Source organism: Ogataea parapolymorpha, chromosome IV (assembly GCF_000187245.1).
Source record: "Ogataea parapolymorpha DL-1 chromosome IV, whole genome shotgun sequence".
In the NCBI taxonomy this organism is placed as follows: Eukaryota; Fungi; Ascomycota; class Pichiomycetes; order Pichiales; family Pichiaceae; genus Ogataea; species Ogataea parapolymorpha.
Genome location: NC_027863.1, coordinates 952,740 through 976,317, shown reverse-complemented (window position 1 = coordinate 976,317; position 23,578 = coordinate 952,740). Strand labels below are relative to the sequence as shown.

At 51.6% G+C, this 23,578-nt stretch overlaps 18 protein-coding genes across 18 annotated transcripts; 12 read left to right on the top strand and 6 right to left on the bottom strand.

Moving 5' to 3' along the window:
* Positions 1–16: 16 nt before the first annotated feature.
* Positions 17–1,375, top strand: HPODL_03569 (proline iminopeptidase; the record flags this gene model as incomplete). Its single annotated transcript, XM_014079893.1, has 1 exon — positions 17–1,375. One exon carries the CDS (start codon positions 17–19, stop codon positions 1,373–1,375), a length of 1,359 nt encoding a protein of 452 aa, XP_013935368.1.
* Positions 1,376–1,466: 91 nt separating this feature from the next.
* On the top strand, positions 1,467–3,143 carry HPODL_03568 (MFS transporter; the record flags this gene model as incomplete). Its single annotated transcript, XM_014079892.1, has 1 exon — positions 1,467–3,143. The coding sequence occupies one exon, from the start codon at positions 1,467–1,469 to the stop codon at positions 3,141–3,143; it is 1,677 nt and encodes a 558-aa protein (XP_013935367.1).
* A 74-nt stretch (positions 3,144–3,217) lies between these two features.
* Positions 3,218–4,855, top strand: HPODL_05211 (Conserved hypothetical membrane protein; the record flags this gene model as incomplete). Its single annotated transcript, XM_014079891.1, has 1 exon — positions 3,218–4,855. The coding sequence occupies one exon, from the start codon at positions 3,218–3,220 to the stop codon at positions 4,853–4,855; it is 1,638 nt and encodes a 545-aa protein (XP_013935366.1).
* Positions 4,856–4,857: 2 nt separating this feature from the next.
* On the bottom strand, positions 4,858–5,562 carry HPODL_03567 (uncharacterized protein; the record flags this gene model as incomplete). Its single annotated transcript, XM_014079890.1, has 1 exon — positions 4,858–5,562. One exon carries the CDS (start codon positions 5,560–5,562, stop codon positions 4,858–4,860), a length of 705 nt encoding a protein of 234 aa, XP_013935365.1.
* Positions 5,563–5,963: 401 nt separating this feature from the next.
* HPODL_03566 (U3 small nucleolar RNA-associated protein 4) lies at positions 5,964–7,655 on the bottom strand (the record flags this gene model as incomplete). The annotated part of the gene is made up of 1 exon (XM_014079889.1): positions 5,964–7,655. One exon carries the CDS (start codon positions 7,653–7,655, stop codon positions 5,964–5,966), a length of 1,692 nt encoding a protein of 563 aa, XP_013935364.1.
* A 244-nt stretch (positions 7,656–7,899) lies between these two features.
* Positions 7,900–9,330, top strand: HPODL_03565 (Protein AFG1; the record flags this gene model as incomplete). The annotated part of the gene is made up of 1 exon (XM_014079888.1): positions 7,900–9,330. The coding sequence occupies one exon, from the start codon at positions 7,900–7,902 to the stop codon at positions 9,328–9,330; it is 1,431 nt and encodes a 476-aa protein (XP_013935363.1).
* Positions 9,331–9,347: 17 nt separating this feature from the next.
* HPODL_03564 (Pre-mRNA-splicing factor syf1) lies at positions 9,348–11,696 on the bottom strand (the record flags this gene model as incomplete). The annotated part of the gene is made up of 1 exon (XM_014079887.1): positions 9,348–11,696. One exon carries the CDS (start codon positions 11,694–11,696, stop codon positions 9,348–9,350), a length of 2,349 nt encoding a protein of 782 aa, XP_013935362.1.
* A 105-nt stretch (positions 11,697–11,801) lies between these two features.
* On the top strand, positions 11,802–12,614 carry HPODL_03563 (V-type proton ATPase subunit D; the record flags this gene model as incomplete). Its single annotated transcript, XM_014079886.1, has 2 exons — positions 11,802–11,818; positions 11,855–12,614. 2 exons carry the CDS (start codon positions 11,802–11,804, stop codon positions 12,612–12,614), a joined length of 777 nt encoding a protein of 258 aa, XP_013935361.1.
* A 69-nt stretch (positions 12,615–12,683) lies between these two features.
* HPODL_03562 (uncharacterized protein) lies at positions 12,684–13,799 on the top strand (the record flags this gene model as incomplete). The annotated part of the gene is made up of 1 exon (XM_014079885.1): positions 12,684–13,799. The coding sequence occupies one exon, from the start codon at positions 12,684–12,686 to the stop codon at positions 13,797–13,799; it is 1,116 nt and encodes a 371-aa protein (XP_013935360.1).
* Positions 13,800–13,873: 74 nt separating this feature from the next.
* Positions 13,874–14,132, top strand: HPODL_05210 (putative membrane protein; the record flags this gene model as incomplete). Its single annotated transcript, XM_014079884.1, has 2 exons — positions 13,874–13,905; positions 13,940–14,132. 2 exons carry the CDS (start codon positions 13,874–13,876, stop codon positions 14,130–14,132), a joined length of 225 nt encoding a protein of 74 aa, XP_013935359.1.
* A 141-nt stretch (positions 14,133–14,273) lies between these two features.
* On the top strand, positions 14,274–15,566 carry HPODL_03561 (Ornithine aminotransferase car2; the record flags this gene model as incomplete). Its single annotated transcript, XM_014079883.1, has 1 exon — positions 14,274–15,566. The coding sequence occupies one exon, from the start codon at positions 14,274–14,276 to the stop codon at positions 15,564–15,566; it is 1,293 nt and encodes a 430-aa protein (XP_013935358.1).
* A 39-nt stretch (positions 15,567–15,605) lies between these two features.
* On the bottom strand, positions 15,606–16,136 carry HPODL_03560 (uncharacterized protein; the record flags this gene model as incomplete). Its single annotated transcript, XM_014079882.1, has 1 exon — positions 15,606–16,136. The coding sequence occupies one exon, from the start codon at positions 16,134–16,136 to the stop codon at positions 15,606–15,608; it is 531 nt and encodes a 176-aa protein (XP_013935357.1).
* Positions 16,137–16,218: 82 nt separating this feature from the next.
* HPODL_03559 (26S proteasome regulatory subunit RPN13) lies at positions 16,219–16,614 on the top strand (the record flags this gene model as incomplete). The annotated part of the gene is made up of 1 exon (XM_014079881.1): positions 16,219–16,614. One exon carries the CDS (start codon positions 16,219–16,221, stop codon positions 16,612–16,614), a length of 396 nt encoding a protein of 131 aa, XP_013935356.1.
* Positions 16,615–16,810: 196 nt separating this feature from the next.
* HPODL_03558 (uncharacterized protein) lies at positions 16,811–18,766 on the top strand (the record flags this gene model as incomplete). Its single annotated transcript, XM_014079880.1, has 1 exon — positions 16,811–18,766. The coding sequence occupies one exon, from the start codon at positions 16,811–16,813 to the stop codon at positions 18,764–18,766; it is 1,956 nt and encodes a 651-aa protein (XP_013935355.1).
* Positions 18,767–18,768: 2 nt separating this feature from the next.
* On the bottom strand, positions 18,769–19,848 carry HPODL_03557 (Dihydroorotase; the record flags this gene model as incomplete). The annotated part of the gene is made up of 1 exon (XM_014079879.1): positions 18,769–19,848. The coding sequence occupies one exon, from the start codon at positions 19,846–19,848 to the stop codon at positions 18,769–18,771; it is 1,080 nt and encodes a 359-aa protein (XP_013935354.1).
* Positions 19,849–19,928: 80 nt separating this feature from the next.
* HPODL_03556 (Diphthamide biosynthesis protein 2) lies at positions 19,929–21,569 on the top strand (the record flags this gene model as incomplete). Its single annotated transcript, XM_014079878.1, has 1 exon — positions 19,929–21,569. One exon carries the CDS (start codon positions 19,929–19,931, stop codon positions 21,567–21,569), a length of 1,641 nt encoding a protein of 546 aa, XP_013935353.1.
* Positions 21,570–21,616: 47 nt separating this feature from the next.
* On the top strand, positions 21,617–22,993 carry HPODL_03555 (uncharacterized protein; the record flags this gene model as incomplete). The annotated part of the gene is made up of 1 exon (XM_014079877.1): positions 21,617–22,993. One exon carries the CDS (start codon positions 21,617–21,619, stop codon positions 22,991–22,993), a length of 1,377 nt encoding a protein of 458 aa, XP_013935352.1.
* Positions 22,994–23,552, bottom strand: HPODL_05209 (Calcineurin subunit B; the record flags this gene model as incomplete). Its single annotated transcript, XM_014079876.1, has 2 exons — positions 22,994–23,466; positions 23,501–23,552. 2 exons carry the CDS (start codon positions 23,550–23,552, stop codon positions 22,994–22,996), a joined length of 525 nt encoding a protein of 174 aa, XP_013935351.1.
* Positions 23,553–23,578: the final 26 nt, after the last annotated feature.

The window sequence follows — 23,578 nt, the reverse complement described above, 5'->3', positions numbered from 1 at the left end:
TGGCTGTTTATCATTCATGGCGTTTGCAGAATCGTCGTATAGCGTAGAGGACACGTTCGTCCTGGGGGACATGAAGGTGTCAATCCTGAGATTTTCGGTGCCTCTGGACTATAAAAAGCCGGACACAACTATCAGTATCTGTGTTAAGCTCGTCAACAGCTACAAATACGGAGAGCCGACGGGTTTCGTTTACGAGGCAGATATTTCGCGAAACTTGGATCACATACTGCTGTATCTGCAAGGTGGCCCTGGCTATGAGTCGGAGTTCCCAAGCGTCGCTTCGAGTCCCAGTTTTCTTTCTCCACTGTTACGTAAGGGGTATACAGTGCTGCTACTTGACCAGCGCGGCACAGGACTTTCGACGCCCATACACGTTGACAAATTGCTGAGTTTTGGGTCTGCTGAGGACCAACTGCACTTTCTAGAGTGTTTCCGCGCGGACTCCATTATTCGCGATTGTGAGCAAATCCGGTTGGGGCTAATTGGCCGCTGCAAATGGACTTTGCTTGGCTACTCGTACGGCGGTTTTTGTTCTATTTGCTACTGCTCAATGTTCCCGGAATCGCTGAAAAAGGTCCTAATCTTTGCTGGGCTTCCGCCGCTCACAGGGGATTTGACACAGATATCAGTAAATAATCTTGCTACCGCTAAGCGGAGGACTCTGGAGTTCTACGAGGAGTATCCGAGAAATAAGCTAAGGGTGGAGCGCATTGTTGAGTATCTGAGAAAACAGAGACCTGTGCTGCCAAACGGAGGCATTCTGAGTCCTGAGCGATTTCAGCAGCTAGGAATGCATTTTGCAACTGTCGGCGGTTTTGGATGGATGAATAAGCTGATTGTCACCATGACTTTGGAGCTAGAAACCACGGGACAGTTGTCGTATACCACGCTAAAACTTGCCCAAGACGGATCTGGGTTCGATTCCAATTTGCTGTACTTTTTTTACCAAGAAGCGATCTACATGAATGGCGCAGGGTCCAGCAGCCAATGGTTTGTCAACAAAATAAAAGAACGTGTGCATGATGACGGAGAATTTTATTTCACTAGCGAGTACCACTACCCCGGAATTTGCGACGATTTTCAGTCATTGAGACATCTGAAGCCGCTGTTGGAGCTTGTTCACACGTACGACAGATGGGACGAAATTTGGAACTTATCGAGGTTGCGCAAGGTCACGCTTACTAAATTGCCAATTTACTGTCTGCTCTGCTACGACGACCAGTACGTAAGCACCGAGCTTGCCCTGGCCAATTCGTCGATCTTCGAGTTCAAGAGATGGATTACCACGGAGTACCTCCATGACGGGATCATCGCAAGCGGCGAGGAGGTGGTGGACAAACTTTTCAGGCTGGTGGAAGGAAGAGTTCCAAAATAAGTCAAATTAGTAACACTAAAAAAATGTCTGATAGCGAAATAATTCCGCATTGGCTCGAAAATAATAATCGGACTTCAATAAATCCGTTTTTATGGAGAAATACACGGATATTTACCACCCACAATATATTCCAGGCACATACTCCATTTACACCTCTGCTATATTACACCACAAGCAGCTACAGAAAACCTCCACACCTAAAAATTATGCCTACAACAGAAACACACCTCTTGAAGATATTCCTGACCTCAAATCGAAGTATGGAGTGATACTGCTTCCACAGCCGTCCAACTCAGTCAATGATCCTCTGAATTGGCCACCATGGAAAAAGTCGCTGCAATTCTTCATTCTGCTTTTAATAACGGCCTTCACAGCGGCGATAGCAAACGATGCGTCTGCTCCCCAAGACTCCATCAACGAGCTCACAGGTATCGACTATGGCTGGCTCAACAATTCCGCGGGAGTTCTGTTTGTCTCCATTGCAGTGTCCGTCTGGTTATATGGTCCCCTTGCGTCTCTTTGCGGCCGCAGAATCACCTACGTTCTCGGGCTCCTGTTTGCGCTGTTTGGGTCCATCTGGTACGCCCGTATACGCCATAAGGGTGACATTTTTGGGTCTCAGGTGCTCATTGGGTTTGCAGAAGGCTCAACAGAGGCCCAGGTGCAGCTGAGCATGAGCAGCATTTTTTTCAAGCACCAGTTGGGTGCCGTTGTCACGATCTATATACTGGCAACTTCGCTTGGCACTTACCTGGGCCCACTTTTTGCCAACATAATTGCCGAGAATAGAGACTTCACATGGGTAGGGTGGTCTGGAGCGATAGCGAGCGGCATATGCTTGCTCATGGTGCTGTTTCTTCTCGAAGAAGACTATTTCGACTACTCGAGGTTCGCCTATCACTCCCAGAATTCGCTGCTCAATAGAAGCCTGCAGACACATGGAATTGTCAGTAATGAGCAGGACGACGATTTTGGGTATCACGACGCTCCGGCGACTTGGAAGCAGCGCTATTCGCTTCTTAGTGCTTGGAAAGACCGATCAGTGCAGGAACTTATCAAACAATATGCCAAACTACTGGTCTACAATTTCCGCTGTTTTTGGTTTCCACCAGTGATTTTTGGAGGCCTTATTTGGGGCTTCCAGAGCGCAGTTTTGTCCTTTTACCTCACCACCCAAGACACTGATCTTTATGGTGAGCCGTTCAACTATTCCGCTCGACGCATTGCTCTCATGAACATCCCATGCATAATTGGCTCCTTTATTGGTTGCATTTATGCAGGATCACTCACCGACTACTTTGTGCTCTGGGTGGCCCGCAAGAACAACGGCATTGTGGAGTCTGAGTTCAGACTGTTTTTCGCGTTTCTCTCCGGCATAGTTGGCTCTGTGGGGCTCCTGATGTTTGGCTTTGGCGTTTCGCGGGGTCTCGATTGGCGCGTGATCTACGTGGGGCTGGCAATGATCGCATACCTGTTTTCTTCCGCTGGAAACCTGGCGATGCTCTACGTGATCGGGACCTACGACCAGCTGATTCTGGAGACACTCATTGCCGTCGAGGTGATCAACAACATCATCGGCTGCATTTTCACGTTTGCATGCTCGCCCTGGCTGGAAAGGTCCGGCACGGAGGCTACATACGTGGCTCTCGCGGTGCTGAACCTGTTCTTCATGTTTCTGAGTCTACCGCTCATGGTATATGGTAAGCGCTGGCGTAAAGCCACCAAGAGCTCGTACATACGGATGATCGAGGCAAGACCGAAGGGGTAGCGGTTTTGCACCAATTTATAGATTCTCACTTAATTCCTTAATTTCTGCTACGCGAATCATTTTTCATTTTTTTAATGCGACTTCCCCAAAAGCCAACAGAGCAGTCGCCATTACTCCCGCAACCGGCAGAAGCACACACGCCGCTTCCGGGAAACCTGCCGCTCATCATCGTGTCTCTGTGGACCGGCTCATTTCTTTCGGCAGCCGACTCCACCATCGTGTCGACCACGGCCAACACCATAGCCTCTCTGCTTCACGACTCCAATAGACTCGCGTGGATCGGCACGAGCTACCTGCTGACGAATGCGATTTTCCAGCCGCTGATGGGCAAAATTAGCGAGGTGTTTGGCCGCAAAACAAGTCTCCTATTTGCTCAGTTCTGGTTTGGATTAGGCTGTCTGCTGTGCGCCTGCTCGCGGTCGGTGACCCAATTTGCTGCCGCGCGGGCGTTGGCAGGAATTGGCGGCGGTGGCATATCCGCTTTGAGCTCCATCGTCGTTACCGACGTCGTGCCGCTCAGAATGCGCGGCATGTACCAGGGATACGCAAATCTCGTGTACGGCCTAGGACAATTCATTGGTCCTATAATTGGCGGTATATGTTTGGGAGTAGACCCAAAAAACGGCTGGAGATGGATGTTCGGCTGTCAGGTGCCATTAGTGGTTCTTGCCGCATACCTGGTCTCCACCAATGTGCACGAATACATTGAAAACGCTGAGGAACGCATACAAAAACGCTTTACCAAAGAAAACTTCGCCAAGATCGACGTGGCCGGCTCGCTGACACTGGCGTTGCTCATTGCAAGCGTGCTTCTCCTGTTCTCTTCGACCAGCCGCGCCGAAGGGCTCACATATGTGGCCAGCGCCGCCGTTTCCGGCGTGCTATTCTATCTGGTGGAATCGAGACTTGCTACAGAACATATCATTCCACCCTTCGCTTTCCAGGGAGTCCTGCGCTTGGGGGCGCTCACGGCAATGTTTGGAACCATGACACTGTACGGAATCAATTTTATCCTGCCTATCTATCTGCAGACCGTCCACGGTCTCGACTCGCTGCAATTGGGGCTGTTCAACGGTTTCGGCGTGTTTTTCGTGTCGTTTGGCTCGTTGTATTCCGGCTGGCTGCTGAAACACGACGCCAATGCAAAGGATGACTATGTTGTTTCCAAATCTATCCGTACCTCGATCCTGGGGTTCCTGGCTGTGTTTTCAGGCTCTCTTCTGTCGCTCGGTGTCTGTCTGACTGCGAAGCCAGCATTTGCACCAGAAGACCGCAACTACTGGCAGATCGCCCTGCTCGCCGCGGGCTTCTCTTTAGCCGGTTTCGGATACGGCATGTTCTTGGTGAGTCTGCTGATCATGGTGGTCGGCAAAGTTGGTCTCAAACACCAGGCCTCGGTCACCGGAATGAACTATCTGTTCCGGTCGATCGGCTCCGTTTCTGGAGCAGGAATCACTCTCAACATATACAGTACGGTCCTCAGCAAAGAACTATGGCACTACTTCATCAAGAAGAAAAGACCGGACGGCGAGAAAATATACAAAACTCTCATGGAGAACTTTTTTTATGTGCGCAATGGCCTCGACCCAAAATATACCACCAAAGTGCTAAAGATATACCGCGAGGCCGTGGGAGACTCGCTCATGATGGTGTTTGTTTTTGCCACCATGGCCCTCACAGCGAGCGTTTCGCTCAAACTGTATAGAACTTAAGGTTAGTCGTATAGTTTTTTTTCGATAATGCTTCGATGTGGGCTGTCTAGGTAGGACAATACTTCTTTGCCCATTCGGTTACCAAACATGGCAATCGCAGCCACCATCACCCGGCACACCAGCCACTCTGCAAGACCGCCGGTGCCCGTTCCCATCCCCGTCAGGACAAATACATCCACAGACGGCTCTGTTCTGACTCGCACCAGACTTTGCCAGGTCCAGTCAAAAACGGATTGGATTGTCTGTTCGTCAGAAAATGCAAGGGATTCTGGAGTTCTCATTGTCGGGATGTGCAGTATCGCGCTGGCCCTGTACTTGCGCCAGGCTGTCGAATTCGGCGTGTTGATTCGAATCAGTCGCGCAGTTCCTGGAGCCGAGTATCCTTGACTGTTTTCGACAATCCATTTTTTCACGTACCGGTCGGTCGTTTTCCAGTCCCCAGTATCGGAAAACAGGCACGCCAACGCTCTGTCGTAGCCACCGCCCATTCCGCCAAAGGAGTTGCCCGGCGAGAAAAAGACGGTTTCCTTTTTGGTTTCCTTGTTTGTGTCAAGCTTAAGCTCTTCTATATCCCCGTTGAAAACAGAAACCTCCAATTTCTCGTCACCCCATCGCATCGCATCAACCACCTCTTTTTTCAAGCGTCTCAATTCTTGCTTCCAAAGCCGGCAAATATTGCCACTTGCATCTAGCAGCACTATTCTCATCGGATAAGGAAATTTCGTGGATAAAAATATTTATTTTTCTTTATATATTATATTTAATCAGCTTAAATGCTGGCGGCGACGGCATCTCCTCCACAGGCCTCTCGACCACCACCAGCTCGTCATCCGAAAGTCTGTCTGCCAACAGCAGGTTCTTGTACTTGTTGGTGAACCAGAACGTTTTTTCAGAGACCTCTTTTTCCGTGCTGTCATTGACAGAGCCGTTCACCCCGTTCGGCTTGCTTCTTGGCCGTTTCTTGCCCTTGGCCTGTTTCTGAGGCAGCTCTGTTTTGGCGTCGAAAAATGCTATCCAGCTGGTGCCGTACACCCAGAACCGGTCCGGAGTCTCGAAAACCCCATACGGCTGGCCAGGCAGCGACAGAAACTGTTGTGGCATATTCTCGCTATTTTTTTTTGGACCACTCGGTGTGCAGCTCGCCGTCCAAATTGAATTCGAAAAGCTTATGCTCCATGGTGGCCACCAGAAGCGTGTTATTCGACGTGAACCGTAAGGCCGTCGGCACCTCATTCAGTCTCACCAGCACGCGCGCTTCGCCAGACCCGAGATCCAGCACAGAGATCTTGCCATTGTAGCCAGCACTAGCAACAAGCCGCGAGTCCTGGCTGGCGTCCAAAAGCTCGCACTCGTTGTCCACATCGTACTCCACCACGTCCTGGGCCTCGTCGAACTCAGACACATCGTCGTCGTCGTCCACATTGAACCGCACACTCAGATACTCATTGCTGTTTGTCACCAGCAGGATGAGTCCCAAAGCGTCCAGAACGCGCGCTTTCTTGGCTCCGATGTCTTCCAGTTTGGCAGCCGGCACTTTGACCACCTGCAGCTTGGCTGTATCTGTCTCGATCAGCTCGTATATGCGGACAATGCTCAAACGCGAAACTACCAAATACCGTCCGTTCTTGGAGACAGCAACATCACTAATGCTCTCGGGGTCTGAAAGGGTGAGCTTGGCGGCCAGTGTCTTCTCCTGGTTGTCCAGAAAACGCCATATTTTCACGGTCTGGTCCTGCCACATAATTAACAGTCTCTGTTCGTCGTTTATTATCACATTGTTAGCGTTCAGCGGAAGCTTGAACACCATGCTGTTTTGGAAATTCCTCAAAGAATTCACGGCAACCACTCTTTCCACACCACCGCTGACCAAAAGATCTAAATTGCGCGACTCGTACGACGCCATGGCACGCACGTCGTTGCCATGCAGTAGCCTGTTTGTGCTGTTCATCCATTTATGCGATTTTTTCCCGTTGTCAACTAGCTGAAACTGGAATATCTTGCGGTCCACTCCAGCACTGAACACAGTGGTGCCACTCATGTTTCCTGTGAGTGTCAGAACGTCTGCCTCATGGACGTTGAAACTCTGCTGCAACACAAAGTGTTTCATGTCCCAGAACTTGACGCTTCCGGTAGAGTCTCCGGAAACCAGCTGGCTCCCATTTGCAACCATGTAGAGACTCCACACAAGCGTGCTCTCTGTCTTCGACTTGTCAACCCTCAGTGTCTGTAATAATTGTCCCTTGATATCCCAGCATCTGATTCGCCCGTCTGCGCATCCACCGATGATCATATCGTCTTTATACCAGCATAGACTCAAAACTCGCGATTGCTGTCGTTGCAAGATTCGTTCGTGTTCCATCACACCAGGACCTCCTGTAATGTCTATTATCACCACAGAGCCGTCCTCACAGCCCACAGCAATTTTATTCTGCGACTGGTTGGCGGCCAAAGACCATATTACACCCGCATTGCAGTCGTGGTTATGTAAAGGAACGCTTTTCGCAACGTCCCACTCGGTTAGATATGTTGATCCGCCAATAGAAAACAGCCTGGATTGTCCCTCATCACTGCACCACACGAGTCCCTCGACGGATCTGCCCCGACACCCGGGAATGACGTGCTCTTTGAGCCAGTTGGCGTGTTTCCCGCGTGGGTTCCACACCTCTATCGACCCATCGGCGCGCCCCACTGCCAAACGGAGCTCGTGTGGACAGCTGTCGCTCACAGAGTTGTGCGAGAACGCAAGCGAAGTTACCGTGTGCGGCGTATAATCCACAAATCGACACCGATGAATATCCATACTGAATGAAATATTTTTAAATATTTTTTGTAAAATATTTCTATTTGCATGAGACTTACCCGGCCACAGAGCAGGGCTCAGGGTCCTCAGCACAGCAGCAGGTAAACACACCTACAGGCTTCCGGTGGGTGTCTCATAGCCACCGGGAAGGTCTCTGACACCGTTGGAGCATATAAACGCAACATTGTAGCTTGTTAAATGTATCCTCATTATATCCGGTGTTTCTCCGAGTCGAATATTTTTCATGTTGATTGTACGCTCTTCGCTGTTCCAGCTCGGTTGCCGAAGCATTTACTGGACCGGCATTCGCCGCCATGGCACGTCGCCTCTGCAGAGATACGACCACCTGGTGGCTCAGCACAGATTGAAGGACGACGCGTACCAGCGAGGCATTCTGAGCAGCTTGGAGGGGTTATACTCCGAGCTTGTCCGTTACCAGCCTCCAAAAGTGGACGAGCCAGACATTAGAGACCTTACTCCCAAGACAGGGCTGTCGAAGGTATTTGGGTCCTTTTTCAGGAAGAAAAAAGCAGCGCCAGAGCAAGCTGTTTCTGTGCCTAACGGTATTTATCTCTACGGAGACGTGGGGTGCGGGAAGACCATGTTGATGGACCTTTTCTACCAAACAGTCCCCAAACATCTCACCAAACGCAGAGTGCATTTCCACCAGTTCATGCAAAATCTGCACAAACGCTCGCACGAACTCAAAATGAAACATGGGGGCAAGCAGGATATCGACGTGATTCCGCTGTTGGCGTGGGAGCTGGCGCAAAAATCGACGGTGCTGTGTTTTGACGAGTTCCAAGTCACCGATGTTGCTGACGCAATGCTGCTAAGACGGCTACTGAACCTGGTTCTGCGGCCGGACCATGGCTTAATCCTGTTTGCAACTTCCAACAGGGCCCCGGATGATCTCTACATCAACGGAATCCAGCGCGAGTCGTTTATTCCCTGCATCCAGCTGATCAAAAGAACGACAAAGGTCATCTATCTCAATTCGCCAACAGACTATAGGAAAGTTCCTAAGCCTCTGTCCTCCGTGTACTATTTCCCTAAACCAGGCATCCGTTTCGACTCCAAGGCGTCGCGAAGACAGCAGAAGGAGCACATCGACACCTGGTACCAGTTTTTTGCCCAGGGAGTCCCGCCAAAGGAGAACGTGCCGCTGCGGATCTGGGGCCGCGACCTTGTCGTGCCGATTAGCTCGCCGCCCAATGTTGCCATGTTCACCTTCGACCAGCTCTGTGGCCAGCCGCTTGCTGCCGGCGACTACCTGACGCTGGCGTCATCCTATAAAGCGTTCATCGTGACAGACATCCCATATTTGAGCGTCAACGTGCGCGACCGAGTGCGAAGATTTATTACGTTTTTGGACGCCGTCTACGACAGCCACGGGTGTCTTGCCGTCACGGCGGCTGCTCCGTTCACAGACATTTTTGTTGAGCCCGAGGACATTGGCGACGGCGACTACTCGCTATCGCGCACCACGTCGGAAGAAGTAGAGGACGCCCTGGAAAACGACGATCTGGTGAAAAACCACGGCTTCGACAAAAAGGTGGCCAAGAAGGCGGCTATGTTTGGCACACTAGATGAGGAACGGTTTGCGTTTGCTAGAGCGCTCAGCAGATTGAGCCAAATGAGCACACAGCACTGGATCGATGATAGATTTTCTTAGGCGTACGTCGCGATAATTTATTCCATTTCGTCTATATCTAACGCTATCTCGGCACTGTTTCCCGTTGTGCCGTCGTCCAAGGTCCCACGGGTCTCCTTGTGCACAAATCCGATCGAATCCGTCGTCTTGGCGCGCACATTCACCACAGTGTTCTCTAAATGCCTCTTGAACCGTAGCAGCTCCTTGTAGCTCTCCTCCGCCCCGTTGTCCACTTCAAACTGCTTCCACAAACTCCACACATGCTCCACATCCTGCTCACGCTTCGCAAACTGCATCAAAAGCCGCGCAGCGTACCGATATATCTCGCGACACCGCCGGTACTGGCCCAGCTGCAGCTCCAGGCCTATAAACCCTTGCACCAGCACATCGAGGAAGCCCGGAGCGTTGACCGACACGGACTCCAGCGCGCTCTGGTAGACCTCTCTTGCGCTCTCGAGGTTCTTGAACCGGACCGTCTGGGCCGCCAGCAGGCTGTACAGCTCAACTTTTTCGGCATTTGCTGGGATGTACTCGATGGCCCGGTGGTACACCTTGAGCGCCAGCAGTTTCGAGCCCCTGGTCTCCTCAAACTGCGCATACAGCAAGAAAATTGGCTTGGACAGTTCGGGAGGACAGTTTTGCAGTGCATTTTCAAACAAGTCCCGAATTCTTTCAACTCCGATTGAGAGTTGAGGTTGGTAATGCAGAATTTTGTCAAGGTAGACAATCCATATCTCGTACACCACTGGGTAGCGAAAGAGCAGCACTCCGCGTTCGTAAACCCTGAACGACTCTTCATAAAGCTTTTTGTCTTCTAGGAATCCTGCGTAGTCCAAAATCGATTGCGCAGTGGCGACCTTGACGTCGATCATTCTGTCGTATGCTTTGCATGTTGCTTCCAAATTTTTGGAGCTCTTTATTAAATCCAGATAATATTGCCAAAGCCTCGTGGACTTGTGGATGCGCATCTGCGGACTAAGATCCTCGTCCAGGTAGTTAATTTTTCCGTCATATTTTGGAGTCTCAAGCGCTTTTTCGAGCACCCTCACTGCCCGCTCGCGATCCTTTTCCAGCTCCCACTCTGCCCATGCCAGCCAGATATCGACCAGGTCTTCAATGTGGCGGAAGGGAACCTTAGTGGATGTCTGAAAGATTTTCCTTGCCGTTGTGACGTCGCCATTTTCCGCATAGAACTTTGCATACTGGATCCAGAATTTCGGAAATAGTCCTGGCAGCTGCACTTTTTGCGGCCGGATTGTTTCAGCTGCCTGTGCGTAGCAGTCTGCAATTTCGTTTTTGCTGTCAAACAGAGCAATTCTGCTCAGCCACTCGTGTACATTATCGGGATTCTGGCGAAGTGCCGTGTCGCTGACCAGATATTTTCTCCTGGCCAGCAGATCCTCGAATCTGTCCATCACGACATCCAGCTCGCGCGCGGTGTCGTCGTCAAGCTTCTGTGATAAGGAAGTCATTCGTCTGTCTTCCATTTCTGTGTATGCCTCGAAAATCAACTGGAAGTCGTGCAGGTTGTTCACTCTTTTTAGCTCCTTTTCAAAAATATCTTCTGCTTCCAGAAATCTATCGTTTTTTTCATAGCAGGCCGCAAGTTTTATTGAAAGCAGGCACCGCTGGTCGACGAACTTGTCGGCAAGATGCCGATACATTTTTCGCGCGTCTTTTTCGTCTCCAAATTCCAGAACTAGGTCGAAATAGGTGCTGTATAGGCTGAACTCTGAAATGGAGAGCTGCATCAAAAGACTGGTATTTTGGGCTATTGTCTCGAAAACTGGTCCGAGCTTCGCAAACTGGTCTGCTGAGTCCGTATAGTACACAAGCTTGTCTATAACTGTGTCCAAATCTGGAAGGTCCGCAAACAGATCGCCGTAGTCCACAAGCTTCGCCCTAAAATCAAAATATCGCCTGTACACGGTAAAACTTGTGCGTCCGCCAACCATGTCAGCAAAGCGGATAAACAACTTCCATACACCGAAATGCTGCGAAACACTTAAACTTTGCAATGCCTCGTTGAACCGTCGACGAACGTAGGATATATCCAACTGATCAAGGTTCTCTACGAGAAACACGAGAAACCTCTCCCAGAGACCAGGAAACTCGCTCAAACTCGCCAAACATTGCTCGTACGTCTTGACCAAAAATTCCACGTCTCCTTTGCCAGCGAGCCTGTGGGCCAGCTCGAGATAGCCCGTCCAAAGCTTGAATGACTGAGGCAAGCGTCTGAGTGCGCGTCGGTAAATCTGCAGAATTTCTACCTCTGGAGAGCCCCGCTTGTGCTCTATATAATCCAGCCAGTTCTCCAGCAAATATGGTTCCTTGTGGACCGCAAGCTCGGCCTCCACGTCGTCTGATCGCACCAAACCTCCGGACATGCTAATGAAATATTCAGAGCACAGCCCGGGGTATTTTTTATTATTTTCTGAACGCTACCCGGCACAAGCAGCCAAAAATTAACCATTTTATAACAAGTATCACACATGTCGTCTGCAAACAGGTACGTAAAACAGTGTTTTGGACGCTAACAAGTCAGAGAGCAGGTCTTCCCGACACGGATGACGCTGAGTTTGATGAAGGGGAAGCTGAAGGGGGCTCAGCAGGGCCATTCGCTACTGAAACGTAAATCTGAAGCGTTGACCAAGAGATTTAGAGATATCACCAAACGGATAGACGACGCCAAGAGAAAGATGGGCCGTGTGATGCAGACGGCGGCATTTTCGTTGGCGGAGGTCTCATACGCCACAGGTGGCAACATTGGATACCAAGTTCAGGAATCTGTGAACAAAGCACGTTTCCGGGTGCGTGCTCGCCAGGAGAACGTCTCCGGAGTGTATTTGCCGCAATTCGAGGCCGACATCGACGAGAGCATTAACGACTTCAAGATGACAGGTCTGGGAAGAGGAGGACAGCAGGTTCAGAAGGCCAAGGACGTCTACACGAAGAGTGTACAGACGCTTGTTGATCTTGCGTCGCTACAGACTGCATTTGTCATTCTAGACGAGGTGATCAAGGTGACCAACAGAAGAGTGAACGCTATTGAGCACGTGATTATCCCGCGCACGGAAAACACCATTGCTTACATCAACTCGGAGCTGGACGAGCTTGACAGAGAGGAGTTCTACCGGCTGAAGAAAGTGCAGGAGAAGAAGCAGCAGGCTAATGCGCAGCTTGATGCCGAGAACGCTGCCAGAAAGGCCAAGGCTCTTGCTGAGCAGCCGCAGGAAGAGACAAAACAGGAATCGCAGGAGGTGCCTGACCTGACTGCGCAGACAGAAGACGACGTGATATTTTGAGTAGCGAAAATGACATTTGGGCAGTGCAATGTAAAATATAATAGAGCACCTGTGTAATTTTTAGATCCTATGGCACCAATTACTGGGCTGGCTATTTCTCTGGTGCTGTTGGTGCTCCAGACAGCAACTTTGAGGTATATTGGTCTCTTGTGGCCCGTTAAAGTGCCTATTTTTGAGTATCCGTCCGAGTTTCACCAGAATACAGTAAATGGTCTCATAGAGCGCATCAACGAGACCAGAATAACGGAGCAGTTGCGGCATCTTGCGGGCGCGTTCCCCCACCGCGAGTTTAATTCAGATACGGGCGAGTCGTTCGCTGTGGAAATAGAGTCGCTGCTTAGAGATACCGGTGTTCCCGTGGATATTTACCACCACGGATGGAGACAGCCGTCGCTCATTGCAAAAATCCCCGGGACACAGCAGAGCAAAGTGGTGGTTGGGTGTCATCTGGACTCGCTGAATTTGGTGCCGTTCCTCTCGTCTCCGGGCGTCGACGACGATCTCTCAGGAATAGTCACGTTGCTGGAGGCAATACGAATATTGCAGCAAAATCCATGGGAATTTCGCCAATCGTTGGAATTCCACTTCTACGCGGCAGAGGAGCCCGGGCTGCGCGGCTCGCTGGATATCCTCGCCAACTACTCAGACATCGTTGCGTTTCTGCAACAGGACATGACGGGTTTTTCCGCCGGTGCACCGCCGCATTTTGGCGTGGTGGAAGATTACGCATCCGAGTCGCTAATAAATTACGTTAAGCGACTAATCGAGACGTATTGCACGATCCCGTACAGAAGCACACGGTGCGGCCAAATATGCTCTGACCATTCGGCGGCTCTGATCAACGGGTTTCCAGCGGTGTACGTTTTGGAGTCAGAGCTGGCGGCGTCCAACCCGTACATTCACACTGAGCGCGACACGTTGGAGCACATCGACGTGGGACATGTGGCGCAGCACGTGCGGCTGGTGCTAGCGTTTGCCGTGGAGACCGCACTGATGGAGACGGTAGAGGCCCGCGGCGAGCAGTCGGTCCGGTTCAGATGGACCGACATCGTCATCTTATCAGCTACGTCAGATACGCTGCGATTTGTCATGGCGTGCATTATCCTGTCAGGTGCAGTTGCCAATTTAGTGCTAGTGCTTAGGTCCGGGGGTCACCGGAATTTGTTCAAACTCCACGAAAATTAGTGGAAATTAGTGGGGTAGCCAAAATTGAAAATCTATATATACGTGCGATTTCCCCACAATTTTCTGATTGCAAAATGACCACCATAGGTTCCCTGAGAAGTCCAAGGTAGGTGCCTGCTTTTAGTTCCACTGACGATTAGCTTTATTGCGTTGCTGGTAGGAATGGCTATCCCACCACTAGTGCTCCACGAAATGGGGTCCAGGTATCCGAACATGATCTACCGAACAGAGGACGAGCGCAGCTTGCGCAAACTCCAAAAAGACCTCGATATGTTCAACGGCCGGCTTGCCACGCTCGAAAGCGTGGTGTCAGGCAAACCGAAGTTCCATTAAATAAATAGCATGATCCAATATATTCGCCATCTCTTTCCGTTAAGAAATTTGTACTCCAGATTTTTACCCAATTTTCGCTAGAAGCAGGCCACGGCGAACGCTTTTATATATAAACTGCTGCAGTTTTCCACTTACCGTAAAATGGTTTCTCCCGAGTTCAACCTGTCCTCTGCCAAGGCTATCGAATACGAGCACGAATACGCCGCTCACAACTACCACCCGCTCCCTGTGGTGTTCTCCCGGGCCCAGGGCGCCAAGGTCTGGGATCCTGAAGGAAACGAGTACCTCGACTTCCTGTCGGCCTATTCTGCCGTCAACCAGGGCCACTGCCACCCTCGTATCATCAACGCTCTTGTTGAGCAGGCCCACAAGCTGACTCTTTCGTCCAGAGCGTTTTCCTCGGACGTTTTTGGCTCGTATGCAAAATACGTGACTGAATTTTTTGGCTACGAGTGTGTTCTGCCGATGAACACCGGTGCCGAGGCCGTCGAGACAGCTTTGAAGTTGGCCAGAAGATGGGGTTACAAGAAGAAGGGCATTCCTCCAAATGAGGCCATCGTTTTATCCTGCGCAGACAATTTCCACGGCAGATCGCTGGCCATCGTCAGTATGTCCACCGATCCAGAGGCCAGAGATCACTTTGGCCCATACCTCGAAAAAGTGGGCCCTGTGATTCCAGGAACCGACAACCAGATCCTGCGCTACGGCAACATCGAGGACGTCGAGCTGGCATTCGCCAACGCGGGCGACAAAATCGCCGCTATTCTGATCGAGCCAATCCAAGGAGAGGCTGGTATTGTGGTGCCACCAAAAGACTACTTTGCCCGTGTCAAGGAGCTGTGCAAAAAATACAACGTGTTGCTCATAGCCGACGAGATCCAGACCGGTATTGCCAGAACTGGAAAACTGCTCTGTTGGGAGCACTATTTACCAAGAGAAAATAAACCAGACATGGTGCTTCTTGGAAAGGCCATCTCGGGAGGTGTTTTGCCTGTGTCTGCCGTGCTGTCTTCCAAGGAGATCATGCACACTCTGGAGCCGGGCTCCCACGGATCCACGTACGGCGGCAACCCTCTGGCCTCGCGCGTGGCCATTGAGGCCCTGGAGGTGGTCAAGGATGAGAAGCTGGTGGAAAGATCTGCCGAGCTCGGCGAATTTTTCCAGGGAGAACTCGAGAAGCTCAAACAGGAGTCCAAGGGCGTCATCAAGGAGGTCAGAGGCAAGGGACTTCTGTGCGCCATCGTTGTCGACGACACCAAGACCAACGGCAAGACAGCCTGGGACCTGTGTCTGAAGATGAAGGACCACGGCGTCTTGGCCAAGCCAACTCACGAGCACATCATCAGACTCGCTCCGCCATTGGTCATCTCGAAAGAAGACCTCGTCAAGGGCGTGGACAGCATCAGACAGGCATTGAAGGAGATTGTTAATTGAGACTGTTAATAGTGGAAATAAAAATTTTAATTTGCTTGCTCACCCCTCTGTCCTCAGCACCCTGAGGAGAAATTCCAACCCCTTCTTGGCAAACAATTGCATGTTCTCAGACCTGTCCTCGCTTCCCGTGCTCACCGTGCACGATCTATCTCCGTATGGGCCGCTGATTCCTAAATAGACGACTCCCTGCTTCGAGGAGTCGGTGATGCTCTCCTGGTCTCCCAGTCCAACACTAGTGGACGGCCCAGCAAACCCTGACTCTGATAGCACATATGTTGAGCCAAACTCGATCCGCAAATTTCTGGCCAGACGCAGCACCACTGCCTCGCTCGGCCCCGTGTAGTCTCTGATCTGGTCCGTATTCCAGCCACTCAACTTTAGCCGAGACTTCAGGCTATACACCAGACGACCTCCATCGAAAAATTTGGATGCTCCAGGCAGCGAGATCAGGTAGGCGCTCAGAAGTCCACCACACGCACCCTCACTAACTGAGAGCGTCTGCTTGCGTGCCAGAAGCAGCTCGGCAATCTCCTCAACCAGGATTTTAATGTCGTCTGGAGGAAAGTTCATAAATAATTTATTTTATTTAATTTAGTTTAGTATTTTTGAAAAATAAGTCGCTTGTTTGCCACAGGAGTTTTTAATTATAAACATGGTTCTTTCCACTCCTCTCAAATTCAAAGCGGGCAAGGTCGACTACAACGAGGAAACCAAGGTGTACACGCCGAATCCCACCAAGGGCGAGATTGTGATCAGCCAAAGCGACGAGGGAGACGAGTTTTACCTGTTTGTGTGGAAGCCGCGCGAGACGACCGTTGGCGGGGTCGAGTCGGAGGAATTGCTTGTCATTGCCGGCGATGTCACGTGGAAAAAGGTCAACTCGTGCAAGACGGGAAGAGTGTACATGCTGACGTTCCTGAGCAGCGGTGCCAAAAACCTGTTTTGGATGCAGGACATCAACGACGACGAAAACGATCCATCTAAGGAGACAGAGAAGGACAAGGAGATTTTCCGCAAGATCAATGATCTCTTCAAGGAAAGCGAATGAGAGCAACTATCGATGGCAAACTAAATAGGATAAATATTGCACCAGACATGGCAATTTTAGGACGCGAGCCTCATGTTTCTTCACCGGGCCGGTGTTGTGTCTTTTTACGAATAGATCTATAATACGTCAAAATGAGCAGTAGCCACAAAACAATTTATTTATTAATTTATTTATCCTGCGCCAATTTATTTTATCGATGTCGGCCTCCAGCTCTACCCCCAGACGAAGACCTCTGCGTGGCTCGGCGCCCGGCAACCTCACGCACTATCGTGATCCGGAGCTTTCGTCGCCGCTTCTCGGCTCAGAGACTCCGGGTTCAGGGCTCTTATCGGGATCGGTTGATCTATCACCAAAAGAGGCGTCCCCCTCGAAATCGGGGGCACACATCACACAAGCCGATTCCGACAATGGATCCTGCCCCTACGGATGCTGCAAAACTGAAACTGTGTCGGACTACTTCTACAAGCGTGGGTTTTTAGAAGGAGCCTACTCAGACGTCCGGGTCACGGCGTTTGGAGCCACATACAGGCTCCATCGGCTTGTTCTAGATAGAAGCGACTACTTCCAGAGCTTGTTCAAATGGCCCGCCGACGATGAGGATCACGTTCGCGACGAGTACGTTCTGGAGTTTGACGACCCGCGCATCACTCAGCACAGTTTCGAATTGGCCATCTCGAGACTGTACGGCGTCGTTAATGTGACAGAGGAGTCCAAAATTCCGTACAGCATGATCGCTGTGGGCCAGTATCTTGCCATCAACGAGGCGGTGTGTACGGCGACCGACTGCATCGTCAAGAACATGAACATGGCCAACATCTCGGACGTTATCAGGTTTGCCGTCTCAAGCAATTACGGAGCCGCCAGCGAGAGGATTATACAGAACGGCAAGGGCATATTGTCCACGGACGGCTGGGAAGTCGGCATTGAGCCTTGGGACGACCTACCGGCCACCGTCATTGCAGATGTGGTTGGCGAAGATTACTTCTTTGTCCCCAGTGAATGGGACCGGTGCATATTTATCATCAAGCTGTTGGAACGACGCATTGAGGCAAACTACGACGAGGACGAAATTGCGCCTATCAAGACGACATTGAACGAAAAACTGCATTACTGTCACATGAGTCCTGAACAGCTCCAAGAGCTGGAATCTTTCACAGATATCTACGGCCGCCCCTACGTCGACCCGCAGGTGCTGCACAAGGCGCTATGGCAGGCAGTTTATCTGCAGCGGCTGGTTCTCAGCTCGCCAACATCGAACATAGCGTCTACCGTGACAAGCGCTGCTCCGCCGTCGTCCGACTCCAAATGGTTCAGAATTCCAATTAAAGACGCCACCATCTCTGGTCTCCCTGCGGAACTCGACAGAAAAATGGCCGACATGCTCAGCTCGTCGCCAGCTACAGGACCCGTCGAGAACGGGAAGTCCACGCAGGACGAGAGCCCGAAAATCGAGCGGCTCTACAGCTGGACCTCGATTCCTCCGTTTCGATTTTCTATCGCATTCGCAAACGTTTCTGACCTTTTGACGGAAAAGAGAGTCTATGGAACAACTTTCTGGTATGCCGGCTCATATTGGAACTTGTATCTCCAGAAGAACAAGATCCAGTTAAAAAACACATACCAGATAGGCGCATATCTGCACAGAGCAAACAACAGCGGGTCCACGTCGTCCTCTAAATATAGTCTGACCAATCCAAACGTTTTCGCAGGCAACGTGAATTACCAGAGCATGCCCAAAAAACACCACGATCTAGTGAACGCTCGGATGGAAAGAAATATGGCTCCGTTGGGAAGCAATTTGCATGGAGCCGAGGAGAAAGAGAACGTGCAGGACGATAGTTCGCTCAGTTTGAACGATCTTTCTCTTAACGACTCCTCTGCACCGTCTGTCAGAAGCCCTGGAACAGAGCCACGCTCGTTCCTCACCTACGAAGACCAACGAAACGTTATCATGGTGTACTTTATCATGTTTACTCCATCTAGACGCGAAAAACCCACAATCACCTCCTTCCTCTCTGTCCCGAACGATTTCCACAAGTCTCAGAGCTGGGGTTGGAAAAGCAACAGTATCTGCGTGTTTAACGAGGACGGAACGTTCCCTGAAGGCCACGACAAACACCTCAAATTTATGATTGTGCTGGGCAACGTTTGACTCTATCTCCACTCGACTGCGTACCTGAGTTTGGAACCAGGACGGAATGGGACCACGGTCAGTCCGCCCTGTGCGACAGTGTCGGCGACGACGTTTGGTTTTTCGACCAGCCAGCATTTCTGCTTGGAGCGCAGTTTGGACTCGTCCATTTCGTAGAAGCTGTTTCCAAACGTTGACACAAAATCCTTCAATTTGTCGAGTTTTCCGTGCTTATCAAACACCTCGGCCAGGTATGCAATGGCGTACGGCTGGGTATACACACCCGCACAAACGCCTGTGTGGACTGCCTTTTTATGGACGTCGTGGGGAGCAGAGTCTGATCCGAAGATGAAGTACGGCTTGCCGGACGTGGCAGCCGAAATCAGGGCTCTCTTGTCCTCTGGCAGCTTAGCCACCGGCTTGCAGAAATTGAGCGGGTTGCCGGCCCAGTCGTCCACAATTAGGAACAGATGGTGTGCCGTGATGGACGCCACGACGGTTGGCTGTTCGCCGTCCTTCAGGTCCTTGTTGATCTCGTGTATCGCGTCGACGGCAGCCTTGGTGGTGCAGTGTTCAAGGACGATTTTGAGTTTTGGAAAGTCTCTGTGCAGCTTGAAAAGAGCAGGCAGAAATTCAGGTTCTGCGTTCAGCACGTGGATGTCCTTGCCTTCTTCGCTCGAAACCGACGGCTTCTCACCGTGCAGATTGAGCACAAGCCCATGCTTCTGCATAACCTCGAAGATCGGGTAAAACTGTGAAAAATCGTTGGGGTCCACGCCTGCGTTCGAGTTCGTGGTGACGCCGGACGGATAGCACTTGATACCGCGGATCGCCTTTTTTTGCGCGGCCTCCTCCACCAATTCTGGCGTCAGGTCTTTACTCAGGTAAAATGTCATCAAAAAAGTGGTGGAATTGCACAGCTGCTCAAGTTCCTGCTTGTACTCGATTACACGGTCCAAGGTCGTGATAGGTGGGACCAGGTTGGGCATGATGTATGCTATAGACACTCCTCCTTGCCTGACTGTAGGAGTGACGAGTCTCATCATTTCATCCTGTCGTAGATGGACGTGGTAATCTGCGGTGTACCCCAGTTCGATAGCCATAAATAAAGATAATAAATAAAATTGAAAAAAAAATAAAAAAAAAATAAAAAAAATCACCCTACATCTACAATCTCTAGAGCATGTCAGAATTAGTGCCTCCGGTACTATCAACGGCGCAAGACGCCACAGTATTTGAGTTCTCCCAGGTCCAGAAAACCGCCGGCGCTCGAGGCTATCTGGGGCCCGTTCCCGATATATCAGAAACGGGTCTGCGAGAGGTTCTGAGAGACTACTACTCTGTGGACAAACTGGTGGACTTTCTGAGGCAGAAAGATGACCAGAACAAACTCAAGTACAAGCGCATTGCGCTGCAGTTCCCAGACTCGCTGATCGCAGACTCATCGATCGTCCTACAAATGATCCAGGAACAACTTGAAGAAGCACGTGACCAGAGCCACGCGACAACACCGAGCCGAGACATCGAGGCCGTCGAGCTGTGCAGTGGGAACTGCGGCAGGGAGTGCAAGAACTACCAGGAGGTGTGGATTTTGGCGGACACGTCGTACTCGCCGTGCTGCATCGACGAAGTGGCCGCCGAGCACGTTTCTGCCGACCTAGTGGTGCATTTTGGCGACGCCTGTTTGAACCCGGTCGACAAGCTCAGCGCTGCGTATGTTTTCGGCAAGCCGTACCTGGACACGTCGAAGGTGCTTGCGGCGTTCAGGGAGACATATTCGCCAGGCGACAAGGTGATTTTAATGGCCGACACCTCGCACACGTTCTATCTGAAGGAATTGTACGAAAAATTGTCTGGAGACTATCAAATCGGTTATGCAGAGCTAGACCTGGAGCGCAGCCATGCAGCGATCATTGATCATACGACGCACAGCCACAAGGGCACGGCGCTGGCCTCGCGAATCGTCCACTATGACGGCCCCCTGGACGAGTGTGCCCTGTTCCATATCACGCAGCCTGAAGACCCACGGCTGCTTTATTTGAGCACGCAGTTCTCCAGCATGGCCGTCTACGACGTGAAATCGGGTACGGTGAGTTCTGGCCCATTCCCGTCGCTGATGCAGCGGTATCGAGCGATGCACATGACCAGAAACGCGGGCACAATCGGCATTCTCATCAACACGCTCTCCCTGGCCAACACGCGGACGCTGCTCAACAAGGTGATCAAGTGGGTGCGGCAGGCGGGCAAGAAACACTATATGTTTGTTGTGGGCAAGCCGAACGTGGCGAAGCTGGCCAATTTCGAGAGCGTGGACGTGTGGTGTATTCTCGGGTGTGGCCAGTCGGGCATTATTCTGGACAAGTACGGCGAGTACTATAAGAACATTGTGACACCGTACGAGCTGCAGCTGGCGCTGAAGCAGGAGATCACGTGGACCGGCCAATGGATCACGGACTTCGAGGCAGTGATGGAGCAGGAAAGCGAGCACGAGGACTCCGACCACGGCGAGGACGAGTACGTGCCGGAGTTCAACCCTGTAACGGGCCAATTGGCCGCATCGAAGCCGCTGCGACAGATTAGACATTTGGAAGTGGAGCTGGGGGCCCCAGAAGCGGGAGGATCAGACGGCCAGCTGGTGAGTCGGTTCTCCAACACGCTAAGCATCAAAAACACGGTCAGCACGTCGGCGAATTATCTGCAAACGAGGGCATGGACTGGACTGGGCAGCGACTTTGGCGCAGAGGAATTGGAGGGTGCTCTTGTTGAGGAGGGCAGGATGGGAATTGCCCGTGGATACGATTATGACAAGGAAATAAATAAATAATTTAATCTAATTTAATCTAATTTATTTATTTTATTATTTCATGCGCCATGTCAAAATTCGAGTCGTCGTTTTCGAAGCGGAAAACGTCCGACACCGGTAGCAATCGGCCGCCGCTGCCCACGAACGATTCGCAGGACGATTTGGTGAGCTTCCCGCCGTCTGAATCGATCCAGTACGACATGGGGCCGTCTCTTGAGGACGGGTACAAAGACAAGCTTTTTGCGTCGACAGTGCCGTCGGACGAACTGGAGATGAGCACAAGCTCGTTTTCGCCGCGCAGCAATTTGCACGCCGTGCTGGAGGCCCCACTGGTGCCCTCAATGGGTCTTGTGGATGATCCGCTGCACTATCTGAAAAACCAGGAAATAGTGGTTACGGCGCGGCTGCTCGCCACCATCGACAAACACAAAACAAGTTTGCAAAAAGGGAGCCGGCGGGTGGGCAGGACGCGCGAGACGCTGCTGCATTTGTTTTCAGAGTTGAACCAGATCAACCAGGCGATGAAGGAGATCTACACCACGGAGCAGCACAATAAGAGCGCGGTGCTGACGAATTTCGAGCATTGGGAGGCCAAGCGGACGAAAATTGTCGACCGAATAGACGAGATCGAGAACCGCACGTCGGAGGGCGCCGCGTACAAAACCTTGCTTGCAGAGAGCGACCGGATCGGTACAGAGATCGAGCAGTTGGAGCACAAGCTGCGCGCGCTGCGGACGAAGCAGAAGCAGGTGAACCAGCAGCTGCGCGAGTCCAAATCGCTGCTGGACATCAAGTTGAATGCGTACTACGAATCGTTGAGCCAGATTGAGGCGCAGGAGTTCAACGAGATCGAAAAACTGTTGCCGGTAAAGGGCGCCGACAAGCAGCTCAACCCGGCCTCCATCATTGAAAATTACAATTTGCAGCTGCGCGCATTGGCCGACATGGTGCATGCGGCAGAAGCCAAGGAACTCAGTTTCCACGAGTGCTGTGTGTATTTGGAAGACGTATTTGAAACTCTGGGCTCGCTGGAGGCAGCGTTGCAGAAGATAATTGCGGACACGGTGCCGGAGAAAACCGAGCTGCTGCTGAAGGAGCTTGCCGCGGCGCTGCGAACGCTGGAGCAGCGCAAACAGCAGGCGGCCCAGTCCAAGCTGGGATACATCGAGGCCATCATCGGCGACGAGATCACCGCAATAGAAAACGCCGTCCGCACCATCCGGGGCGAGGAGCCAAAACCGGTGCTCAAGACGTCGGCCAGCACCACAAGCGTCAAGAGCATGAGGAGCGTAAACTCGCCGTCACCATCGTCGCTGCCCATTAAGCCGGCGTTCTCTGTGCCGGTGGCGTCAACGTCGCAGATCACCGCCGGCAGCAGCGAGGCAACAAAATACGTGCAGGCCAAATCGGCGATCCAGAAAAGCAAGGGCGACAAGAAAGATTGATCAGATTTTGTCCTCCAGCGACAGCTTGCTGGCCACGTCGGTGTGGGCGATGGTTCTCTTGAACTCCTCGAAATCCAGCCTGTTGTCTCCATCCTCGTCATTTTCAAGGATCGTGCGGTCTACGAGTTGCTGCAACTGCACGTCCGTGAGCGAATTGGCCACCATCATCCGTAGCACCAAGAATAACTCGCCGTTCGAAATGTAGCCGTCGTTGTCGATGTCGTAGACCCTAAACAGGAACCTAAGCTTGTCGTCGACCGAGCCGCTCGAGAAAATCGACAGCCCGGCCACAAACTCCTTGAAGTCAATGTCGCCGCCCCTATTGGTGTCAAAGATGTCTATCACGCGCCTGGCGAGCGGATTTTGGCCGATTCCGGGAATCGACAGAAACTCGTCCTTGTCGATGGCCCCGGAGTTGTCTGTGTCCAGCTTCATGAACCGCTTCGCGAGACGGTCAATTTCGTCCGATCCGACTGGATGTTAGAAGCCACTGCGGCGAATACTTACAGTTTGTTCCCTCGGACAGGTCATCCAGGAGACTCGACGGAATGTTGCCCATGCTGAGGAGTGAATATATTTTGGTGC